Raw genomic sequence first — 25,460 nt, 5'->3', positions numbered from 1 at the left:
GAAGCCAAGTCTTGTACTATTGAACAAGCTAAGATTGGAAGCCTAGGCCTAAGCCTAGGCCCAAGTCTAAAAAAGCAGGTAACTGTGTTTGATGTTAGGCAGCATTGTCATACCAGTAAGACTAATTCAGCAATTAATATTAGAGCGAAAAAAGCAAGAGGTAGGAGAGCTGGTGTACGACTCAGACGCCCTATTCGGAGAATTATTTCTTCTAGGCCCGGCCCAGAAAAGGTGACACCTGTATCATCCCTGGCCTTCATTGATAGGCCTCGCGTCTTAAAGTATGTGAAACGAAATCAAGAACAATAAAATAGACGAATGTTTGACCCTGTTTAAATCAAAATCAGTGTTCGTTTGTGACAATCTAAAGACCACAGAGTTAGAAGTTTTTGTTCCGGAAAACATTGAATGCCTTTGGAGGAAATACAGGTCACCAAATCTTATAGGTAATAGTCGGAATATATACATTTGCCATATTCTGATTGACCACATCATTTCAACCATTGACGTTATTCGTACGGAGGAGCCTTGTGCTCATTTAATGATTACTGGAGACTGGAATGACTTGAATACGTCAATGATAGTAGACCATGTTAATTTGTCACAAGTTGTTAATTTTCCAACACGTGGAGGAATGAGCGATCATGTATGTATACTCCTCAAGGCAACGGAGGAAGTATCTCAACGATGATATGTAAACTATCTGTCACCAAGGCTACTCATGATATTGACATACCAGCAAGAATCATTAAAGAGTTTGTTCTTGTATTGACTTTACCGCTTACTAATATATTTAATTGCTGCCTGGAAAAGAGCGTTTTTCCAAAAATATGGAAAGAAGCCATTATCACAGCAGTCCCAAAATCTAAAAGTGCTAGTTCACCAGATGAAATGCGACCGATATCTTTGACACAGCTATTTGCACGTATGTTGGAAAGGTTTGTGTCTCGCTGGATTACATCAGATTTTTCAAATCAACTTGACAGCCAACAGTTTGGTAATGTTAAAGGAGCCTCCACTAACCATTATCTTATACAGTTGATTGACTTCCTTCATAAGGGTTTAGACAAACCAGGTAAAATGGCGACAGTATGTACGGTGGACTTTACCAAAGCTTTTGACCATATAAACCACACTATTGTGGTGAAGAAGTTGATCGGCCCTCACTTATCTCCTTTGTATGCAGTTTCCTACAGGAAAGGTGCCAGAAAGTGAGATCAATGGGACTTTTGTCTACATCTAAAACCATAACATGCGGGGTCCCACAAGGTACCATACTCGGACCTTTGCTGTTTTCGGTAATGTTTAATGATGCGGCAGAAGATACCGAAAATAGATGGAAATACGTAGACGACCTTACAATCGCGAGCATCACATCGGTAGTAAATCCTTTTCAAGCCAGTCTACAGAGTGTCCTTCAAAATCTTGCTACCTGGTGTATGTCAAATGATATGACACCTAAACCCACCAAGTGCAATACGTTACGTGTTGGGTTTACCCGAAACAAACCAGACTTACCGGAATTAATAATACACAATGCTGCCATTAAGGAAACTAGCAATGTAAAATTATTGGGTTTAACACTGCAAAGTAACCTGCAATGGGATATCCATATTAGTGACATTGTTGAGCGTGCTGCCAAAAGATTATACATGCTTTATATACTGCGCAAATTTGGTGCTCCGAAAAAGGATTTAATCTACACGTATCAAACCTATGTGAGACCTGTTGTCGAGTACTGCTGCCCAGTCTGGCACTCCTCCATATCACAACATCAGGCCAAGCAGCTAGAATATATACAGAAAAGATCAGTGCGCATCATAAATGGAGGTTATGAATCGTATACTGCAGCATGTAATAAGCTACCCTTGGCATCCCTAAGCTTGAAGACAGGAGAGACTCACTTGCGATCAAATTCGGAAAAAAGCTTTTGACATCTGAAAGACATCGGCACTTCTTACCAGAATTCAATAATACTGGGGAAAAAATGAAACTACGTAACGCTGAAAACTTAAGGATTCCCAAATGCAAAACATCTAGCTACCAAAAAAGAAAAAAAAATTCCATTCTTGGTTACCAAACTGAATGCCATAAAATAACAATAAACTAAACATAAATATAATTTTTAATGTATACCAGCTAAATAATCGACAATTGAAATATTTTAACCACTTCTTTAATCTTGTCAAATTTGTATATAAATCAAAAAATAATTATAACTATAATAATTTTACTATAAATTGCATATAATATTTTTAAATTTAAATTTTGATAATAAATAGTATATGTTTGTATAAACTTTTAAATATTTTTATATTTGTAATATTTTTCTATTGTTTATTATGTAGTTTTTCCTGTACTGTAAAGTATAGGCTTATTTGAATTTTATATAATATAAATAAATAATTGTGAAACTTTAATATGAAAAATAATAATAATAACTTAGTATATTTTTATAATCTCGTTATTTCGTTTTTTTATATGTTCCTGTTCATATGTAATTCAGATTGTTTACTTGCTTTTTTATTGTGTTCTTCTTTGTTTTATAATTATTTGTAAATCACAGGTTTGCCCGCTGGGATTGTTGTGATTTTTTTTTATACCGAATAAATATATAAATAAAATAAAAATAATTCGGCTTGGATTAGTTCCAACTGCTTTGCAAAGTCAGTAGCTTTAGCTTCCATAGAATTGACTGCAGGTGTCAATTTCTTCTGTTTTGCTAAGCGTTCAGTCTCATAGGCCACTGTTAATTTTAATTAAGCTTCGTCTGTTGATAATGGGTCTCATAACAGTGGTTTAAGATCGGCACATATGTTGTCACTACTAAGTCCAGTGTAGAGTGAATGCAGAAACATGTTTTGGACAAGAGCATGTAGTATCTTCTGCCTTAGATCAAGCATTTGTACCAAGTAGTCATGTGTTGACTCTGTTACACCTTGAGATGCTGATGACAGTTCTTTATACAATTCAGTAGCATCACCTTCCCGAAAGTGGCTTGTAGTATCTCCTTTAAGATAGGTATAGTTAGTATGTCCTTGCTTTTCGAGATAGCTACGTAGTCGCATTCCTGGACCTATGGAACGGATTACCACTTCTAATAAATCTGTGTCTTGATGGCCTTTCTTTCAATTTGTCGGACTAGGCTACTGTACGTGATTTTATCCTTTTGTCTAGGTTCTCTGATCTTGCCAAGTATTTTAAAGTCCTTTTTCTTAAATCGAATCATCGGTGTAGTTGATGATGGTGTCAATGGTGATGTTACTGTTGAATCTGTTTGCAACTGGGCAACCTAAGCATCCCTTTGTTCTTTAAACTTTCCTTCTAGTTCCAAAAGTGCTTTTTGCATTTCACTTTGTACTGGTACTGTACTACTGGTTCTGTCGATTGGGTTGATGCCGGTTGTTGCTTCAATATCATATTTCCAATTGCTTTATTAAGGCCTTCCAATATAGAGAGTCCTTGATCTTCTGCCTTCTCTAACTCATTTCCGTCGATATATCTCCAAATGAACTTTATCAGTCCATGTTCATCCTTGTCCTTGATTAACTCTTGGTCCGTTCCACCAATCTTGAAAGGTTACAAAGTTCTTGGAGCTGGTTCTTTCCCAGACCCAGTTTCCTCCTGATATCATTTCTTAATAATATCGTATGCATGGCATGTGGGTTAGAAGGTCATAGAAAAAAATGAGTGCAGTGCGAAAAAGTTATTACTTAATGACTCTGGGGAACAACTAATTCAAGATATGTGGGAACGTGTCATCGTTAAGAACAATACGAAAGATGCTAACACACATGAAAACAAAGAAATTATTAATGATGAAGTTTCAAGCTCAGAGGAAAGTACAGGCAGTGAAGAGGAAGACAAGGAAGAAAGTGAACGGCATGAAAATCAAGAGAAGCAAGGCAAGATTACAGAACTTCAAAAGCCTCAACCAGAGATAAGAAAGGGAAAAGAGATTAACACCAACGAACAAAAGGATGACGAGGAAAACATCTCTCCTACCTTGCCAGGCTCAAAGAGAAGAAGAAACAAAGAGAAGAAGAAAATCCAGTAAAAGTAAAGAACACGTAACTTTAGAAAAATGAGAGTGTTATACTGTAATAGTTATGTGCATGCTACTTTAGTTATTTCCCTTTAAAACGGGTATTATGTGTGTACGTATAATTACCAATGGTTCTTTAAATGAATCGATTAATGTTTAATTCAAATTTTCACTGTATCTCGTTAAATATACAAGGTTTGCGTGATAATACCAAGCAATTACAAATTTTAAAATGGTGAAAAGATAAAAAAAACAGATGTGGTACTGTTACAGGAAACACATCTAATACAAGATTTATTTTAAAAATTCAAATCGATTTGGAAAGGTGTTTGTGTAAATAGCACTAATAACTCGACTAGTGCAGGCGTGTCGATTTTATTTAGAAAAGGTTTCAATTATAAAATGATAAAACAAAGTGTAGATAAAAATGGGAGATATCAAATAGTTCCATTTCAAATTTTACTGATATTGACAGAGATAGAATTATTTGGGGGGGGGGGGGGGGGGGGGGGTGATATTAATTGCATTCTTGATAGAAGTTGTGACCAAAAAAATAGTGCTGATAGAAAAGACACATCTGTGTTTACATTACAGTTAAGCATTTTATGAACAAATTGATGTTAAAAGATGCATGGAGAATTACAAATCCCAACAAAACACAATTTACTTGGCGTAGAAAACATAACCAAATTTATATTAAGACTAGATTACTGGTTTACCTCTAAAAATATTGTTGATTACAATGAAATAATATCATGTGATATTAGGCCAGCAATACTAACAGATCATCAAGCAATATTAATTAAAATTGGGTTACATCAATCTAAAAGGGGACCTAGCTATTGGAATAATGATTTGCTGAAAAATATGGATTATCAAGACCATATTAGGGAAATTATACGTAATACCAAATGCAACAAAAGTAACCTTAGCCCTGACTTAATTTGTGAACTTATAAAAGTCAAGGTTAAAGACTTTTCGATTTTTTACAGTAAAAAAATAAATAAACAAAAAACTAAAAAAAAAGGAAAAACTTCAGAAACAATTAAAACTTCTAAATTAAGTAATTGACAAGACTTGCACTCGTGAAAATGAATGTATTCTGACTGAAATTGAAGAAAAAACAAAACTTCTAAAAAAAATTTATGAAAAGGAAGCAAAGGGTGCATACATACGTTCACGAGTACAATGGATGGAAGAAGGTGAACTGAGTACTAAGTATTTCCTTGGGTTAAAGAAAAATAATGGTACAAAAAAACATATAAAAAGTATTAAAAATGCAAATGGGACAATATTAACAAAACCTCAGGAAATCTTCCGTGAAGAAGTAAATTTTATTTTAATACTAATTATATAGTAATAAGGATATTCCCTCAGCGGACATAAACAAATACTTAAATAATTCAAATGTGTATATTTCATCAGAAGATACAAGGTCTGTGAAGGCCCAATAACAATAGCTGAATGCGAACAAGCTATTAAAAAAATGAAACTAAACAAGGCTCCGGAATGTGATGGAATATAATATAATTGACAATGATCAAAAAGGATATATTAAAGGGCGTTTTGCAGGTGAAAATATCAGATTAATTAATGACATTCTATTTTATACCAAAGATGAAGATATTGATGGTATCACTTGACTTTAGTAAAGCTTTTGATTCTGTTAATAGGAAATTCATGTTCAATGTATTAAAGAAGTTTAATTTTGGAGATTCTTTTCATAAATGGGTATCAACAATTTATAATGATACTGAAATGTAATTGTAATAATGGATGGGTTTCCGAAGTTTTCAAATGAATACAGACAGGGTTGTCCTTTATCGTCGTTGTTTATTTTAACTGTAGAAATCATGGCCTGTAATATAAGAAATGATGTGAATTTTTTAGGCATATCTGTACCTGGTCCGGTACAAAATGAAGAAATACGTATCGCCCAATTAGCAGATGATACAGTTATCTTTACTGGGAATGAGGATAGTATTGAGGTAGGTTTAGATATTGTTACCAACTTTTGTAAAGTATCAGGTATGAGCCTTAACAAAAGAAAAACAAATGCCATGTGGATTGGTAGAAATATAAATAAAACGGAAAAACCATGTAACTTAAATTGGGTTAAAAAACCAATTAAAATGTTAGGAATATATGTAGGTTACAAAAAGATGAATGTCAAGAACTAAACTGGGCTAATAAATTGTTAAGTTTAGAAAGACTACTCAACACGTGAAAAGGTAGAAACCTTACATATTTTGGAAAAGTAACAATTTTAAAGAGTCTTGGTCTATCTAAACTAATTTACAACGCTTCTATAATTGATGTACCAAATTATGTTATTTTACAGGTGAATAAACTGACATACGATTTCCTATGGAATGGAAAAGGGGAAAAAATTAAAAGGATTTTGCATTACATTGCATGGGCGAGAAAATTAATATGTAGAAAGCATGTGAGATGGAAGCTATTACCAACATATTATATAAATAAATTTGGAAATGAAAGATTGATCTTTAGTATGTCAAATATTAACCTGGCAAATTGCATTACTTTGAAAAACATTCCTCCTTTTTATTTAAAGGTGATACAATGTTGTACTGAATTCAACGAAAACTGTTGCCATGAAATTAATACTTATGAAGAAGTTGTTAATCAAAGTTTGTGGGGAAACAAATATATTGTGTACAAAAAAAGGCTTTTGTTTTATAAAAATTGTTTCGATTCAAGATTTAAAAAAATATTTGATATAATTAATTTTAACCATTTGAAAATATCTAATGAAATCCTTGAAACACTGTGTAATAACATAAACTGACTCATGGAATATGCTTCCTTAGTTGATGCCATTCCAAAAGATTGGATTAATATAATTAAAAATCACATGCAGAAACCAAACTTTTAAATATTCGTACTTTATATTTAAAATTTATTCCTCCGCATGTCTCTGGCAAATGGAATATGGCATTTAACACTCAAAATATAAATTGAGAGTGATGTTTAGATAAACAAGGCCATATAGATGGCTGCAGTCGCGTGCTCATTAGTGTTTACCGACCGACCGACCAACCTACCAACTGACCGAAATTACTGAACATGTTTAAAAATGTTGAAATGTTTAAAAACATTTATATTTTTTTAATTTACACGTGCGTAGCCTGTCACTTTTGACGTGCTTGTATAACGTAATTTCGAGTTGAAAAGTAAGTCAAGAAAACAGAAATCGGGCAAAAAGAGTGCACAATAACATTTAACGCGCAGTGCGCGCGCAAACATCTGCGCACTCATGGCAATTTTGTAAACGCTTAAAATTGCCTGAAACGTACTCTTATTTCATCGAAAATAAATTTTGACAATTTTAAGCGCGCGTACGCATGCGTTACATGCACTACGCACGTAATTGTATTGCCATATGATGATTTATGCCCTGAAATTTATGAGTACCAAATTTTATTTAATTGTGATTCATGGTTGTGAAGATATGATTACACATGTGATTTCGTTAAATCGTGCGTAGACCGCGTAAAAATTGCGCACCGTGAAAACATAACCACATCGATTCCTGGCCATAAGGAATATACTGTGAAAAATTTACTTAGCTAGATTAAAATGATATCAAGATAAGGTCAGAAAGCGCTAAAACGCATAGTGATACCGGACCGACAGACAGACAGACCGACCGACCGACATAGTAAACTATAGAGCAAAATTGTTCCTACTAATCAACGGCTTCAAAAGTGGAATGTGAAAATGAATAATGAATGTGACTTATGTGGAGTAATATTTTTTAATGCATACGAAATAACACTTTATGGAAAAATATAGATAACATTTTAAAAAATATTGAAAATGGCAGAAGCTCTGTTAGAGAACTTCTTTTAGGTTCTGATTGTGTATACCAAAATGACTTGCTGTCTTCTCAATATATAACATTAAGATTTTAACTGAATTAAACAAACCAGTGTGTAAAAACTCTTGGATTCTATTTAAGTCTATTGTTAAAGATTTGAACTAACACTCATATAATGTAAAAGAGTTACCTAATTAATTTTTATGAATATAAAATATATCTTGTATGATGTATTTTTTTTTAAAACGTTTTATATCTTTGTATATAATATCTATGAGATGTATATAAATGGGTATAACAGTGTATGAAACAATACGGTGTATATATATATATGTGTGTGTGTATGTGTGAACACTGTGGACAATGTGAACAAATATAAGAAAACCATGAAAACAGGAGGAAATATTGGAAACAATATTTGAAAAGAATTACTGATAACTTTTTGTTTTTGAGCAGAATAATACAAAGAAAAATATAAGAAATTAACAGGGGAAAAAAAAGAGGAAAACAATATAATTAAAGAAAGAACATATGAAGACAGATATTACTGTAATGTATTTAATTATGATATGAAAGAATAAAGGTGAAAAGAGAAAAAAAAAAAACTTTGAAAAAAATAATAATTAATTAAATTTAATTCATTAAAATAGCTAGAATTTATTATGGTACCTTACCGGAAGTACCCTCGTCGGGGACTTCCCTCTGACGTTCGCATTGAACACAAAAATTGTTATCTTATTGTTAGTCGCGGCGTGTGTTTTACCAGCGGAAAAAATAGGTGGGATTGCTGTTTGCTACGGTAGCCCGATATAGAGTGTCATTCCCGGCGAACTAGAGGTGCCATTTATCGTGAATTTTATGTGCAAGAGTACCATTTCCAGCCATGACAATATACTGCAGAGTTTTTATAGAAATGCAAGATATTTTGGTTTTAATTATCGTGAGAATGGCCTCAAATGTGACTCTCAATATATAGGTACTGAAAGTTGCAAGACACCAATCGCTTTGCTTTCCACAGTTGGAAATGAGCATTCATATTAAAAATAGTAACAGTATACAAGTAGCCCTTGCTAATAAAGTTAGCACTACATTAAAAGGTAATTCAGAATCATAAGATTAAGTAATTTAAAAAAAAAATTTTGAAACTCTTATGAATTTCATACTGTAAATGAATACGGTAATTAGAAAAATACTAATACAAATTGTATGAAAATAATGAAACAAAATGCATGCATGGTCCATGCATACTTTTATTGTGCATAGAAAAATGCTAATAGACCTATTGACACAATAAATTATACATATAATATCAAACAATTCAGGTTTAAAATTAAAATACAGCATTAATGGTAGCTTATGTAGAATTGTTGCTTACCACAGCATTGCAATTTTTCTTTTAAGCTTTTCCAACGTCGTGGGCAGAAAAATGTTATTGCTCCCAATATTACTCCCACTATTGCAGTACCAACAACAGCAACTATGTTACAACAAAAGACAAGATATAGGATAAAAACACTATTTATGCAGATCATTTGAAAAGAAAATTTAAAGCAGAGCCTAGGCCAAAATTGCTGGTATTTATACAAATGTGATATAGAGTAATTCTCTGTCTACACCATCAAACTTTATGTGACAAAAAAGTGTAATTTGCCCAAATATGGTATTGATATGACATCATCATGTCAATATATGGAAAGGATATGAGAAATTGTTGGAACATCTTCCTTGAGGGACTGCATATACAGTCAGTATATCCGATACGTTGGTCATATCTGTAGAGGACCGAATACATCAATTACAAAAAAGATGCTGTTTGCTGTTCCAACAAGACGGTACTATCGTGATCCGTGGATTAAAATCTCTTGTATTTTAAGTATGGAAATCAGGCAAGCCAAAGCCATTACACAATCGAAGAAAATTCTTAATGAACACCTTAGTAGGCTATTTGGTGCTGAATAGGTTTTCGACTCCAGTTCTACGACGTAGAAGAGGAGGATCCCATATGTATGTATATATGTATATGGGCACATCACATTTTTTTGTCACATGGTGGGGCTGAGGTAAGACAATTTTAGGAATAGGCCTATGGACGGAAATTGCATTGTAATTTATTTGGATACTGTAACATTGAAATGATGATGTTTGCGGAACGTCGGTGTAGATAGAGCTTAAGATTGCAGTATACAGTGTCAATAGTTATTCTCAGATCTACATTATTGTCTTCAGCTCATTGGCTTTACAGTGCATACCATAAACCGGCCAAAACTTGAGTGCTTCTGTGAGAGAGGTATTATTAGTGGCTTCTGTGCTGTTAGACATATCTATAAAAAAAAGTCAAATTTGAATACACAGTTATTGACTGAAAAATTTGTCGACTTTACAAAGTAGCATATGTACCTAAAAATGTTCATATCTATTCTTTGAACTAAAATCTGAATTTTATGAACACATTTTTACAAATAAAGGCTGGTTACAATCTTAATAAAAACTACTCTAGATAAAAAATTTAAATCATTAAAACAAGATGACATCGACGATAGGAAAATGATATTTCAGGTAAAAAAGTGATGTAAAATACACTTGGTAGGTATCTGTTGGTGTTTAGTCGATTCGGCCCCGAGATGATTTAGCACACTTAAAATAATCGGCTTTGATATGCACCATTGTATAAGCATAAAATAAGCTTTTTTCCCCAAACTTTATTTTCAGAGAAACTATGGGGTAGTACTACTAGGGATAAAGATGCAATAATGCAACATTTTGAAAACATTGTGGAAAATGATCATTTTTTAGTCACGTTACAAGTTCGCTTGGCGAATTCACGAAATAAACAAAGTTTTCGAAGTAATAATTTGAATATAAAATTACGTTTTTTTTAGTAATTTATTTGATATATTATATCAACATTGTCAATATCAATAAAATACGGATTGTTAAACACCTTTAAAAACTTGATAAATACCAAAAAAAAAAAGTGATCGTTTCGGCCCACAAAGTGGCATGTTTCGGCCCAAAAGTGAGCCAAATCGTCCCACCAAAAGTGGGCTGAATCGATCAATTTCAATCAACTAGAGGGTGAGCTCGCTTCGCTCTCTCCCCCTCTAGGAAGTGTAGACGATGGTTCTCGGAATAATAATGACTCGGATAAAAAGGTTTTAGAAAGACGTTCTCCTTGTACATTTTCTGTCGGTTACCATTATTGAAAATGCTTGACATTTGTAAAACTAAACCTACTCTGTTTCACAGTGTCTTAGAATTAATAACATTTTAAAGTATAGTGTTTATTGTTTGGTGGGAGGCGGAGTTCATTTGAGGGAGGTGCTTATTCGAGGGATATGTTAAATTTTTTAGTTTTAATAATTATATGGTAAGGTATTTTTAATCAAATGAAATCCTCTAATAGATATGAAAAGTGGTAAAAAAGAATAACAAATGCTTGGTAAATTGTAGATAACAGTGCGATGAATTCTACTACAAATAGTATAATTGTGTTAATATAAATGTGGATGGACGTTTATTAGATAGTTGGGTTGGGGGATTATTATTCAAAGTGATGTTTTATTGGAGAGGCGTTTATTCAAATAAATACCATCTTAATAATTAATACATTATTTAATTTAAACATCTTTTGAAACTAGCGTTTCGACCCAAGAAAGAAGACATTACAGCTTGCAACATGGGCAGACATCTCGGTCCTAACGGGACACAGATAGCCTACAGTTATTCCTGCCAGCTTACTCAATAAAACTCGGCTATCAGGATTTCACTCGATTTTAAACAATCAAATCTCCCTATGTAATTTTATAATACTATTGCGATTCTTTATGGCGTATATTTAATTTAATTTGATCTTTAATTATTTGCTGTTATAATTTTTATTTTTTAACTACTGTACCTTCACACGCGTGGTCCGTTCCTAAAATAAACAAAAAACTGGCTATAGCCACTAATGGCCAACTTAAGCTCCAGTCCTACTATCGTTTTTTCTTTCATCTTCCAAAGGGACACTGTATTGATTGATGGAAAGTGCCTGTTTCCAGTTACCTTTAGGGTCAAATCTATTATTTTTACTGCTTTCTTGTGTATAAAAGAGAGAAAATAGTTGAAACCAGGTTGTTCCAAGGTGAATTCATCGTGAACCCGGAAATTACTTTGACCGCGAAGAATTGAAATTGAGTTGAAAATCTACCGTTGAAATCATAAATTTTGTTAAAAAAGTCTTTATAATATCTTCCTAAGATAAAAATATGGAACAATATCGTAATAGTGAAAACTAATGTTATCAAATTTACATTTCACGGTACATCTGAGATAGATCAGGTAGGTATCCAAGGCAGAGATTTGTACCGAAGTTTTTCCATTGTGCTCGCCTATGTCAGAATTAACCATAATTTATCGTATCCGGACAACTACCCCCTGGACAATTACCACCCGGACAACGACCCCACTAGGACAACTACCACCCGGACAATTACCCACTAGGACAATTACCCTCTAGGACAACTACCCCCTAGGACAACTACCCCCTAGGACAACTACCCTCTAGGACAACTACCCTCCTAGGACAACTACCCTCTAGTCCAACTTCTATGCCCCTAGGACACGCTCTGGACAACCACACCTATATCATGACATCTACATCTTAGGTTATAATTACGATCTTGTAAAACTTACTGAACTTCAAAACATAGGGAAAGATATTGATCTTGAATGAAAGCTTTTGAATGTTTTAATATGCGTATCGTCAGCAGTTATTTTACATTAAACGAGAATCGATCAAATCATTAAAAAGTATTCCAATCTTGAAAAATAAAGGGGTGGGCTTATTTTATTCTTGTGTGACATGAAGATGCGTATATAAATCTAGGAACATACAGTTTACCTAGCTGCACCAGTCAATCAAATAGTCTTTCATTTAACATCAATCTCTCTCCCTATGTTTTGAAGTTCAGTAAGTTTTACAAGATCGTAATTATACCCTAAGGTGTAGGTGTGGTTGTTCAAAGAGTGTTGTTGTTCTAGAGGGGTAGTTGTCCTAGGGGCATAGCAGTTGGACTAGAGGGTAGTTGTAAGATATTGGGACTGGAGCAGCCCCTTATTATCGATAAAATTTGCCCGATTTTGTTCTCTCTTTTCTTTTTCAAAACAAATGTTTTACCGTAAGATCTAATGTTATGCTGTTTAATGACATTATATGTTTACTACTACAAGTCCAGTAATATGGAATATTGGTTTGGCTGTTACTACTTCATAGAAGAACTTTAATTGATTTGTTTTTTACATTTTCTCCCCACTCCTGAGAAAATAGGACAATAAACGCTTTTAGAACTTAAAGAATAATTATATCCATGATGTGTTTATCACTTAAACATTTCTACTTAATAGTTCATTTTATTCCAATTCGTATTCTACAGCAAAGAACCTCCTAATTTTACTTTAGATTAAAAAAAACCTACACTAATAATCAATTGATTACATTAGACGATTTGAAAATCAATCTCTCTCTCTCTCCCCGGTTTGACAGGTTCATACATTTCTTAGTCTTCCTAATATGAAAACATAGTTAACTGTGCCAATTGAGGAAATCCTTTTTCATAGTTTGTGCTAGAAGTTTAAAAAAAATAAATATCGCTACAGTTATTACAAAATAGACTACAAATCTTAGATACATACGTGGATATTTTAATAATTTCACGTCAAATATTGTTAAATGTATAGTGTGGTACAACGCCCTCGTAGTCCCCTCTTCACACACAATTTGATTTTACAATACAATTGGCACCAAAAGAAGCAGCTTGTTAATTTGGTTATCAATCGTAGTTGTCCAAAGCTGTAGTTGTCCTATGGGCCAATTGTAATTTTCCAAGTGGGTAGCTAGAGGGTAGTTTTCCTAGGGGGTAATTGTCCTAGGGGGTAGTTGTCATAGAGGTAGTTGTCCTAGAGGGTAGTTGTCCTAGGGGGTAGTTGTCCTAGGGGGTAGTTGTCCTAGGGGGTAATTGTCCTAGGGGGTAGTTGTCCTAAGAGGGTAGTTGTCCTAGGAGGGTGATTGTCCGGGTGGTAGTTGTCCTAGACCCATAATTTATATATAGATACATTTATTCATAATATTAATAATAAATATAATAAGCAGGGTTTTTATGTCAATGGCCCAGCATCTATAATTTAACATTTAATTACAAACGACGTACGACATTTGCTGTTATTACGTTTTCATTTTATAATGATTATTACTGTATTATTATGACTAAAAAACCGAAATACATACTACTAAAACTAAAAAAAAAAACCATCTTATCGCTGACAGATACGTAGGCCTAAGTATACTCTGACACGTGTAGGTAGGCCTTCAGAACGTTTATATTATTTTAGTAAATAATATGACATCCGTTGCCATGGAAAAACGGTCGTAGGTCATTAATTTGTCTTATTTGACACATTATAGAATGCATATTTTTTTTTTTTAAAGGGAATCCCTCGTCAACAAAAACACGTAGCTAGCTGTTATTGAGGAAACATCTACCAAAAATGTTTAATTGCCGTAAACAAACAGATCATTTTACTGAATTATTTAAGAAAAAAAATAAATAGAAAACGATTATACGCCACATTGCGTTGTCTATTTTTTGACACACTACAAATGCGTTTTTTTAATATAAAAGAGGAATCCCCAGTCAGCAAAAACACGTAGCTGAATGTTATAGAAGAAAATCTGCCAAAATGTTTAATTGCCTTACAGTACGTGTATATGATCATTTCACTGAATTATTAATAAATAAAATATTTATGGAAAACGATCATATGTCATTGCTGAGTCGTCTCTTTGACGCCCTATAAATGCGTGTTTTTTTTATAATAAAAAGTTAATCCCGGTCAGCAAAAACACGTAACACGAAATCTACGAGTAATTCTACCCCATAGCCCTGCATGCCTTACAGTACATGTATAAGGGGCATTCCACAGTATTTGGTCCGTGGGTTTAAAAATTTCATTTACTGATTTTGATGTAACTCTTGGCCATTTCTCAAAGTAGACATGTTGAAGTTTATTAAATAACATTTTTTTTATTTTTCTGATATTGATTTTTTAAGTTATTGAATATTAAATATGAAAAAGTCATATTTGGCGTTACGGACGGGACATTTTTAATCCTATTTATTTCATAAACTATCTTATTACTGTTTTTTCAACAGATATAGTTACTTTATGTCTCAATAATACATAATCAAGTATTTAATTAAAATTTTGTTGTTTATTAATTTCATACATCCATTTCAAATTCATAAATGTCCCGTCCGCAACGTTTTAGGCGGTTTTTTTACATTTATTTTAAAAGTAATGATGCAAAAATCTTGATATTTCATTTTCTCCTCCTGAGGACTATATCTCATTATATTATGAACAAATTTTTGGAAAATTTTAGATTTTGATGAAAATATCATATTTCAAAAATATATTGTTACGGACGGGACATTTTTGTTACGGACGGGACGTATCATTTAAATCTTAATTATTTCACAAACCATGCATATTTTGAACATTTTTTTGCCAGATATAGTTACTCTATGTCCCTATTGTACATATTCAAGCATTTTATAACACATATTTTGTTTATTAAATTTCATATATACATTTCAAAATTCATAATTGTCCCATCCGCGACATTTTAATAGTAGTTTTATGGTGTTTTTTACATTTCAGTTAAAAGTATTGATACCACAATTTAATATTTTGTTTTCTCCTTTTAAAACTATATGCAATACATTATAAACAAATATTTTGAAACTTTTGGTGAAAATATCATATTCAAAAATATATTGATGATATTTTTCGTAGGCACGGGACAGACATTTTTGTTAAGGACGGGACATATCATTTAAATCCTTTTTATTTCATAATAAAACCATGCATCTTGTTAATATTTTTGCCCATAAATATACTGCAGTTACTTTTTTTTCAAAGTAAGCTCGAATTATTCATAATAAATTATTTTATTAAAATTGTTTATTAATTTCATACTTGCATTTCAAAATTCATTTTGTTTACTTCTGAGACATTTCGATTGGGTTTTTTCCTCACTTGTGTTTATTGAAGTAATTGGCTTTAAAATTTTCAACTCCTAAGGATATTAAATTGCAATAGATTTAAACAAGTTTTTTAAAACTTGGTATTTTTTTTATTAAAAAAACATTACTATCAAAATTTATTGAATGTTACGGATGGGACATTTTTTTTATGAATGTGATGACAATATTGTAAGAATTAAAAAGTGTTTTTGTACTGTAGGCTGAGAAGTACTGTACAAAGGTGTTAACTGTTTATTAATCACAAAACATTGTGGTCTGTATTGAAAATAACAATCCACAAAAGAACAATACCGAAATCCAAAAAAACATGACCAGTATGAATGGGAGTATTGGGTGCGGTCATCGCTTTGTCGATTTCATTGTTTGGTGAATTTGCAAACCAAGAACCTTTTATAAATCAGATACTAAATAATTAAGATTGAATTTTAATAGAAGTAGGCCTACAGTTATTAAATCCAAGCAAGGATAGAAGAAAATTTCAGATGCAACTTGGATCCACTAACAAATTCAGACGTCAAGCGCCAACGCCAATTTTTAAAGATTGGCCTTAAATGTGTTAATATCTTGAAGTCTTGTTTAATATGCCAAGCATAACTTTTATATTAGTGTAAATAAATATTTTGATAACATTTTATAATATTTTTTCTTGTTATAACTCTTCGAATAATTAATTTTATAAATATTTCATATTTATGAATTTTAATATTTTCACTTGACATAAACTTTTAAACAGTGTTTCAAAGGTTGAATTATATTTTGATTTGTAAATAAAAGATTACATTGATGTAAAAAACTTATTTTTAAATTTTTTTAATAGCAAAATTATACAATTTTTAAACGTGGACAAAGTTGTCCTGTCCGCGACGTTAGAAATGTCCCGTCCGTAACGACATATAAATCATATTTATTAATAAATTTGCAGTTCAATTTTTATAATAAACATTCAGTTATCTAAAACAACTATCTGGCAACATAATAATACAAAACAAATTTTAAAATCTCTTTTAAATGAGGAGAAATATTACAATACGTAAACCTTCTCAAAAGTCATGTCCATTTGCTGTCCCATCCGCGACGCATACAATTTTCATAATAAAATTTTTTTTGTACAGTCTTTTTTCTTTTTTTGACTTTCACAATAAACATTGGCCATATATGTATACATTTATTCTACTTTGAATCTTGTATTCTTTTTTATTTCTAAGATATGTCTAGTTATATTCTCAAAAATGTCCCGTCCGTAACAAAAAAATACTGTGGAATGCCCCATAATTATGATCCCCGATATGATCATTTCACTGAATTATTAATAAATACAATATATGGAAAACGATCATACGACTGAGTCGTCTCTTTGACGCCCTATAAATGCGTAATAAATAATAAATAATAAAAGGTTAATCCCGGTCAACAAAAACACGTAACACGAAATCTACAAGTAATTCGACCCCATAGCCCTGTGGGCTTTTTGCTTAAAACAGGGCGTTGTTAATTCAACCAATTTTAAATTACCAATACAATAGAAATAATTACTTGATCGAATCTAATCAGGGAAGATAATTAGGTGATAAAAATTATACGTTGTTGGTAGGCCTACTTTACCTGGGCTTAATTGAGAACTGTAATACTATACAACAGTTAAAATATTTTTTTATTAATTAATGTTCTCTTACGTAAATAAAAAAGACACATCAAACATACGTTTATAAAACTATAATACTATTAAATAAATGTTAACAAATAAATGCCTAATTAAACGAAGTTTACAATCAAATCAATGGTCATTTTTATTAGCACACATTTCATCGAGACCTGTAAAATAAAAAAACAATTTAAATATAAAAATATTCATACGACAAAGCATACGGTGTCAGATGAAATCGGTCGCGCTTGAAATCGGTCGCGTTTGAAATCGGTCGGCATAAAATCAACTTCCGGTATTTTGTATGGCGCGCCGCTAGAGCTATACTTTTGATGATATCGGTCGCGTTTGAAATCAGTCGCGTTTGAAATCGGTCGCGCTATTTTGTATGGATTGAGCGGGATGCATGCTAGAGCGGGATATACATGTTTCGTTTATATAGATTTAATTGATATTTTTTAGGAACTAGATTATTTATGTGGATATTTTTTACTTGGTTAATAAATATTTATTATCAATCATTAAATTAATTTTTTTTTTGTATTTCACAGGTCTCGGAGAAGGACTGTGTCTTTTCAAAATGGCCATTTATAAAAACGTTTAAATATATTAGGCATAATGTTATAATAGGCATAATGTTATATTAGGCATATAATAATTTACCTCTATTTATATGTACTGTAATTAATATATTATACAGAGAATATACGTCTGTCGTGTCTTTTATTATGCAAACAATTACGTATGGTTTTAGGATATTAATAAAATATATAGAAACAGTAATATGCCGTTATAAATCAATCTACCGGCCTACAGTAGGACTATGATGTACAATGGTAGATGTGAGAATAATAATGTATGGATAATAAAGGTGGACACGATTCTCAAAGAGGTAATCTGCACTGATATTTAAACATTTAGATTTACGAACGGCGTATGAATGTGAGACACTGAGTTGCACTCACTTAATTATTTACATTAAATGATTATTATAAATGAAGAAATAAAAGATATTCAAATTAAAATCTATAGTATCGCCGACATATATATGTAAATTATATATAAATCATACTGTCAAATTATAGAAACAGTGCTTTATTCGGAATTATTATGGATAAGCAAGCCTGAGCTACAGCGATTTTAATTGCTTTTGCTTATCCTTGCCTCCTTAGATTTCCATGTGTCTTGATTTTGTTACCTATGTTTTAAATGTATTTCGATTTTAAAGGCTAAATAAAGAATGAATGAACATGATCTCATAATCGCGTCGAGCATCTATAGCTCATTGGATCGTTTCACAAAAACACGTGCGGAGGCCTATAGACGTTTCAAACGTATGGTTATTAGTAATAGACGTCATCTTTACCTGGCCATGGACAACGATCGTACATGTTATGTCCATGATTTGACACACTAACAAGTGCATGTTTTTTTAAAAAGGGGAAACCCCGTTAGCAAAATAAACGTATTGTTAACAGCTGCACGATAATAGAAGGCGCATGTCCGATATGGCTTATTCGGGAATTTATTTCAGTAACTCGCCTTTTAACCATCCGCATATAATGATCATTTTACTAAAAACTATTTTAAACATTAGAAATAAAAATATACACATGATTTGCCTCAACAATAATCATTATACACTTAATATTATCCTACATAACGGATAGAAATAAAATAGAAATAAAAATAAGGTGATCGAATAGTATGTTGTTAACGACATGGATAATATGATATAATCTGCCACAGTATGTATAAGTATAAAAATGGATACGCTGGCTTTACTGGCTATATTGTAAAAATTATTGTTTTTAAATTATTATATGCCTAATATAACATTTAATATGCCTAATATAATATTTAAACGTGTTTAGAAATGGCCATTTTGAAAAGACACAGTCCTTCTCCGAGACCTGTGAAATATAAACAAAAAAATTAATGTAATGATTGATAATAAATATTTATTAACCAAGTAAAAAATATCCACATAAATAATCTAGTTCCTAAAAGATATCAATTAAATCTATATAAATTAAACGAAAAATGTATATCCCGCTCTAGCATGCATCCCGCTTGATCCATACAAAATAACGCGACCGATTTCAAACGCGACCGATATCATCAAAAGTATAGCTCTAGCGGCGCACCATACAAAATACCGGAAGTTGATTTTATCGCGACCGATTTCAAACGCGACCGATTTCAGACGCGACCGATTTCATCGTAAACCAAGCATACCACTAGTTTTGCGCTGATCAAATCATTACAAGTAATTATTCAAATTGGGTACGAGTAGGCCAAATAATGGGTACGAGTAAGCCAAAAATAGGTACGGGTAAGCCAAATAATGGGTACGAGTAAGCCAAATACTTGTGTACGAGTAAGCCAAATATTTAGGTACGAGTTGGCATGGGTACGGGTTGGTTTGGGTACGGGTTGGTTTGGGTACGGGTTAGCCAAAGTGGGTACGAGTTGACCAATTATTTGGGTACGGGTTAGCCAAGTTGGGTACGAGTTAGCATGGGTACGGGTTGACCAGCACCCTATCCTAACTAGAGGCCAGGCCTAGTAGCTAGTGTAGGCTAGCTAGTAGTAGGAATACAGGTCAACCCGTACCCATGCCAACCAGTACCCACCACCTCGTACCAAAAATTTGGCTTACTCGTACCCAAAATTTTGGCTGACCCGCACCCATCATTGGCTGGCCCGTACCCAAGTTTAATGCTATTTAAAGTATATTTATATTACATTTAAACCCAGTTTTATTAAATATTTAGATACCAATCATATGTTCGATATTATAATGGCAAAAACTATTGACCTAAAAAGTATAATAATATGTACAGACTCGTACGAAAAAAGCACAGCTTTCATCGTATTTGCGTACGTCGTATTTGGTCAAGTTAATACTTGAGGGCGCTGTTTTATATGGCTCTGTGGAAGATGTCAGTGGTCGGCCGGCTGTGCTGCATTCTATTTTTTTTTCATTTATGAGTTATTAATTTATTATTTTCTACGAATAGTAGTACACGGAAATTGAAATACCCACTAGTCTGTGATGATGACAACTTGAATTATTAAAAGTAAACATGAATATCTTTTATACATAATTTGTATTTTCATTTTATTATACAGATAATGAAGTAATGTGCTTTTTGAAAATCGTTTTAAAACGAATGGTTTTTGTTGTTTTGTTTTGCAAGTTTTGGAAAATATTAAACTGTTTTAACATTTCGAAAATATTTAATACATTTTTAAGTAGTCACTCGTATTTTAAAATCACGAAACTATTTAAGTTGATACCAGCCTCACTGCTGCTATGAGCATTTAGTAGTAGATTAGATTATTGCCGTTTATCTCGTATACAATGACGGATGTAAGAGTAATAATAAAAGGTAACCTCCAATAATTTAACATTTAATTACAAACGACGACATTTGCTGTTATTACGTTTTCATTTTATAATGATTATTACTGTATTATTACGACTAAAAACCGAAATAAATACTACTCAAACTTAAAAAAATCATCTTATTGCTGACAGATACGCAAGTACTCAGACACGTGTAGGTAGGCCTTCAGAACGTTTATATTATTTTAGTAAATAAGACGACATCCGTTGCCATGGAAAAACGATCGTAGTTCATTCATTTGTCTTATTTGGCACATTATAGAATGCATATTTTTTTTTAAAAAAAGGGAATCCCTCGTCAGCAAAAACACGTAGCTGTAAGTTATTGAGGAAACATTTACCAAAAATGTTTAATTACCGTAAACAAACAGATAATTTTACTGAATTATTTAGGAAAAAAAATAAATAGAAAACGATCATACGCCACATTGCTTTGTCTATTTTTGGACACACTACAAATGGACCCGTACAAATGTGTTTTTTTTTTAATATTAAAGAGGAATCCCCATTCAGCAAAAACACTGTTGTAGAAGAAAATCTGCCAAAATGTTTAATTGCCTTACAGTACGACAGTACGTGTATATGATCATTTCACTGAATTATTAATAAATAAAATATATGGAAAACGATCATACGTCATTACTGAGTCGTCTCTTTGACGCCGGCCCTATAAATGCATGTTTTTTATAATAAAAGGTTAATCCCGGTCAGCAAAAACACGTAACACGAAATCTACGAGTAATTCGACCCCATAGCCCTGTAGGTTTTTTGCTTAAAACAGGGCGTTGTTAATTCAACCAATTTTAAATATACCAATACAATAGAAATAACAATTACTTGATCGAATGTAATCAGGGAAGATAATTAGAATAAAATAAAAGAATAAAAATTGATAAGTATAAAATTATATATATTATATTTACCTGGGCTTAATTGAATTGTAATACTAACTATACAACAGTTAAAATATTTTTTTAATTAATGTTCTCTTACGTAAATAAAAAAGACACATCAAACATACGTTTATAAAACTATAATACTACATTTAAATAAATGTTAACAAATATATGCCTAATTAAAGATGTATTGTCCCCCAAAATCATGAAAAATAAAGATTTTTAAAATCGGACTTTGAATAGGCCATTTTGCAGTTTTAATGAAGTTGTTCACTTCCATAAGAAAAAAAACGGGGGAAAAAATTATTTCACCTATAAAAAGACAAAATAAACAGTTAAATTACCCAAAAACTCATTGCCTTCCAGACAATTTGACCATTTTTTGCTTTAAATTACATTTTTCTCAGGTAAATAAATTTTTTTCAGACCCAATTTTTTGTGAGAGTGAATAACTATTATGTGACATTAAAATAACATATTCAATAAAAAAATTTAAAAAAATATTTTTTTAGGGGGACAATATATCTTTAAACGAAGTCTACAATCAAATCAATGATCATTTTTATTAGCACACATTTCACCGAGACCTGTAAAATAAAAAAACAATTTAAATATAAAAATATTCATACGGCAAAAGCATACCACTAGTTTTGCGCCGATCAAATCATTACAAGTAATTATTCAAATTGGGTACGAGTAGGCCAAATAATGGGTACGAGTAAGCCAAAAATGGGTACGGGTAAGCCAAATAATGGGTACGGGTAAGCCAAATACTTGGGTACGAGTAAGCCAAATATTTAGGTACGAGTTGGCATGGGTACGGGTTGGTTTGGGTACGGGTTAGCCAAAGTGGGTACGAGTTGACCAATTATTTGGGTACGGGTTATCCAAGTTGGGTACGAGTTGGCATGGGTACGGGTTGGTTTGGTTGGGTACGGGTTGACCAGCACCCAGTAGTAGTGGGATTAGGCCAAGTTGAGCCGCCGACAAGTTGAGCCGCCGCCAGAAAAACGTTATTTTCTATGGAACGCCAAATGCTAACTTTCGCCGGTGCTCGTTGTTTTATAATATTATAATTTACGACGTAACAAGTTTAATTAATAGTGATGTTGGACACATTTATAAGTGAAAGTACTGTATGTAAAGTAGGTCTGTCTAATTGCTAAAATTAAATATTATTATTAAACTTGTGTCATCGAATACTAATGTTTGTCACATAAATTTAAAAAAATCCCTGTACTATAGTACAGAGATTTTTTTTAAAGTAATACTGTGTAACCAAAATTAAAATAACGGGATTAAAAATCGTGATTGTTTCATTATATTTACATTAAATTTAATTTATTCTGTAAATAAGATAATAGATAAGTAATATACTGTATATATATATTTATTTTCAATTATATATTTTATAAATTGTAATGTTCTCTGAAAGCAATAAATATTACGTAATAAAATTTCATACGGTGAAAAAATATATTTATGTTCAGTTAAGGTTTCCTAGGCTAATTGGTAAAGAAAGAGTATCGTAATATCGTTGAAAACACCTAATAATAAGTAATAATATGTTACGTATATATATACATCTAAATTTAAATTAGCAAGAACTATTTACTTTCAAGATATGATGAACGTTAAATATATATATTTTATAAGACCAGTTTAGATCAAATAATATGGTTTAAATAGAAATTATCGCTTTGTTTTCTTTTATTTATTACTAGTTTATTTTTTTGTATTTTTCGTATTTAATGTTTTATTATATATAAAATACAATATAGGGTTAGGGTTCCCTAATCAGGTAAAGCAATTATTTTGTAAATTTTCTATAATTGAAATGTTGAAATGTTAAAGTACCACCGATAACATATCGTGTAAAATAAAATCCACAGGTCTTGAACGTGTGTCTCTGTGTAACTTGTAATGTATGATTAAAGTACAAGTACTGTAGCTAGAAATTACATGTAATGTCATTACAGTATTTATATTAAATTTACATAATGAATTGTTTCAAACTGCGTTTGTTTTATTCAGTTGTAAAATGTGCACATTATAGCTTGGATTTGATTTATTGCGACGCCAACATAAAGAACAGAGATAAAAACAAACAAAAAACGTCATGAATAAAAAACAACAAAAGACAGTCCACAAAGCAATACCGACATGTCGACGGAACGCTTTGCGTACTAAAACAATACATACTTTTATTTCATTCGGTTTCAAAGGATGTAAAAATTATACAATAACAAATCTAAAACAAAGATGAGCAGTGTTATCGGCCAAGCGCTTTGCTTTTTTTTAAAAGCAACCTTTGTTTTACTAAAAAAGCATTTTTGCTGCAAAGTCCTTATAAATAACAGAATATTCCAAGAACTGTCACTTTCGATTTAGTTTTCAACTGTTATCATCAATATTATCAATCATGAACGAGTGTATAGAGTGCCAAGATCCAGTTGCTGAACGTCAAGAAGGTGTGTTGTGTGAGGAGTGCGGGAGGTGGCAACATCGGATATGTGGGACCGGGATAACGCGAGAGCAATATCGACAAGGCATGGAAGACGGTTACCTGGATTGGTCTTGTAATGAGTGCATGTTGGAGAGGAACCCCGTACAACCAGAAGACGATATATATGCTGCGGAATTGGGTCACTTTGTGGAACCAGATGATTTCATAGAGGATGATTTAGAAAACCCATACCCTCAACCCAACCCAGAGGTAGTACTGGAAGAACCAGCGGTAACGTACAGGGTAGTTGGCTCAGCATCTAAACGTGGGAAGGTAGGCTTTACGGTTTTTATTATTTTTTTCAATTATCTTGTGTCCCAATTTTATTTCAATTCTCTGTTTGAATACATTATGTATAGGCTTTAGTATGCACTAGTTGACAAATAGTTTCTTTCATTTTTGTATTCTTAATTTTAAACGTAGTTAAAATACACCTAGTCGAGAACTGTTTATTGATTTCATTTAAAGGGGGGTTCCGGGTTTAAAATGAATAGTAAAAAATGTAAAATATATTTGTTTGTCTCTTGAACGGTAAAAGTTTCAATTTATATAAGCGCCCAGTGAAGCAGAACAAAGGCTGTGAAATGAGGCCAGATTACAAGTGCAGCTACGGCGATATGACACTGTGTTACAGAATAGGAAATTCGTGAAATGGTCAATCTTCCGACGACTCGTTATCATTAACCATATCAATTACTTTTGTGAAATTATACTTATCTGATGTAATTTTAGTCGGTCTTCCCATTTATGAAGTCAATTTTCTATGAAAATTTATCAAAACAGTGAAAACTTAGATATGTTTGCACTTTACGTTTGCCGATTTTCGCACTGACTTAGGGAAAGCCTTCAAAATCAATGAAGCGTAACGTATACATTCCTGAGCGAGGAGAGCGAGACGACGATACACGTGCTCTCTCTGCTGCCCATGCCTGGCATCGTCACGTGATAAGCAGATACAGTATACAATACCAAACTGGTCGGGTCGAGTATACCCCGTCTATAATCACAACATGAACGATGTACAGTATTTGATT

The 25,460-nt window shown here is 32.3% G+C and overlaps 1 protein-coding gene across 2 annotated transcripts in view; it reads right to left on the bottom strand.

Moving 5' to 3' along the window:
• The window catches only part of LOC144849197 (uncharacterized), a 60,580-nt gene that overhangs the window by 32,486 nt on the left and 2,634 nt on the right, over positions 1 to 25,460 (bottom strand). For both annotated transcript variants that reach the window (XM_078706241.1, XM_078706240.1), the window contains exons 2-3: positions 10,136 to 10,207; positions 9,262 to 9,363 (exon numbers count right to left, since the gene is read on the bottom strand). In XM_078706241.1, the coding sequence (XP_078562367.1) occupies positions 9,262 to 9,363; positions 10,136 to 10,205 (172 nt within the window). In that variant the 5' untranslated portion in view covers positions 10,206 to 10,207. The remainder of the gene's footprint in view (positions 1 to 9,261; positions 9,364 to 10,135; positions 10,208 to 25,460) is intronic.

Source organism: Antedon bifida, chromosome 7 (genome assembly GCF_963402885.1).
Source record: "Antedon bifida chromosome 7, ecAntBifi1.1, whole genome shotgun sequence".
Taxonomy (NCBI): Eukaryota; Metazoa; Echinodermata; class Crinoidea; order Comatulida; family Antedonidae; genus Antedon; species Antedon bifida.
The sequence above is the reverse complement of the archived record's forward strand: the minus strand, read 5'-3'. Positions and strand labels throughout refer to the sequence as shown.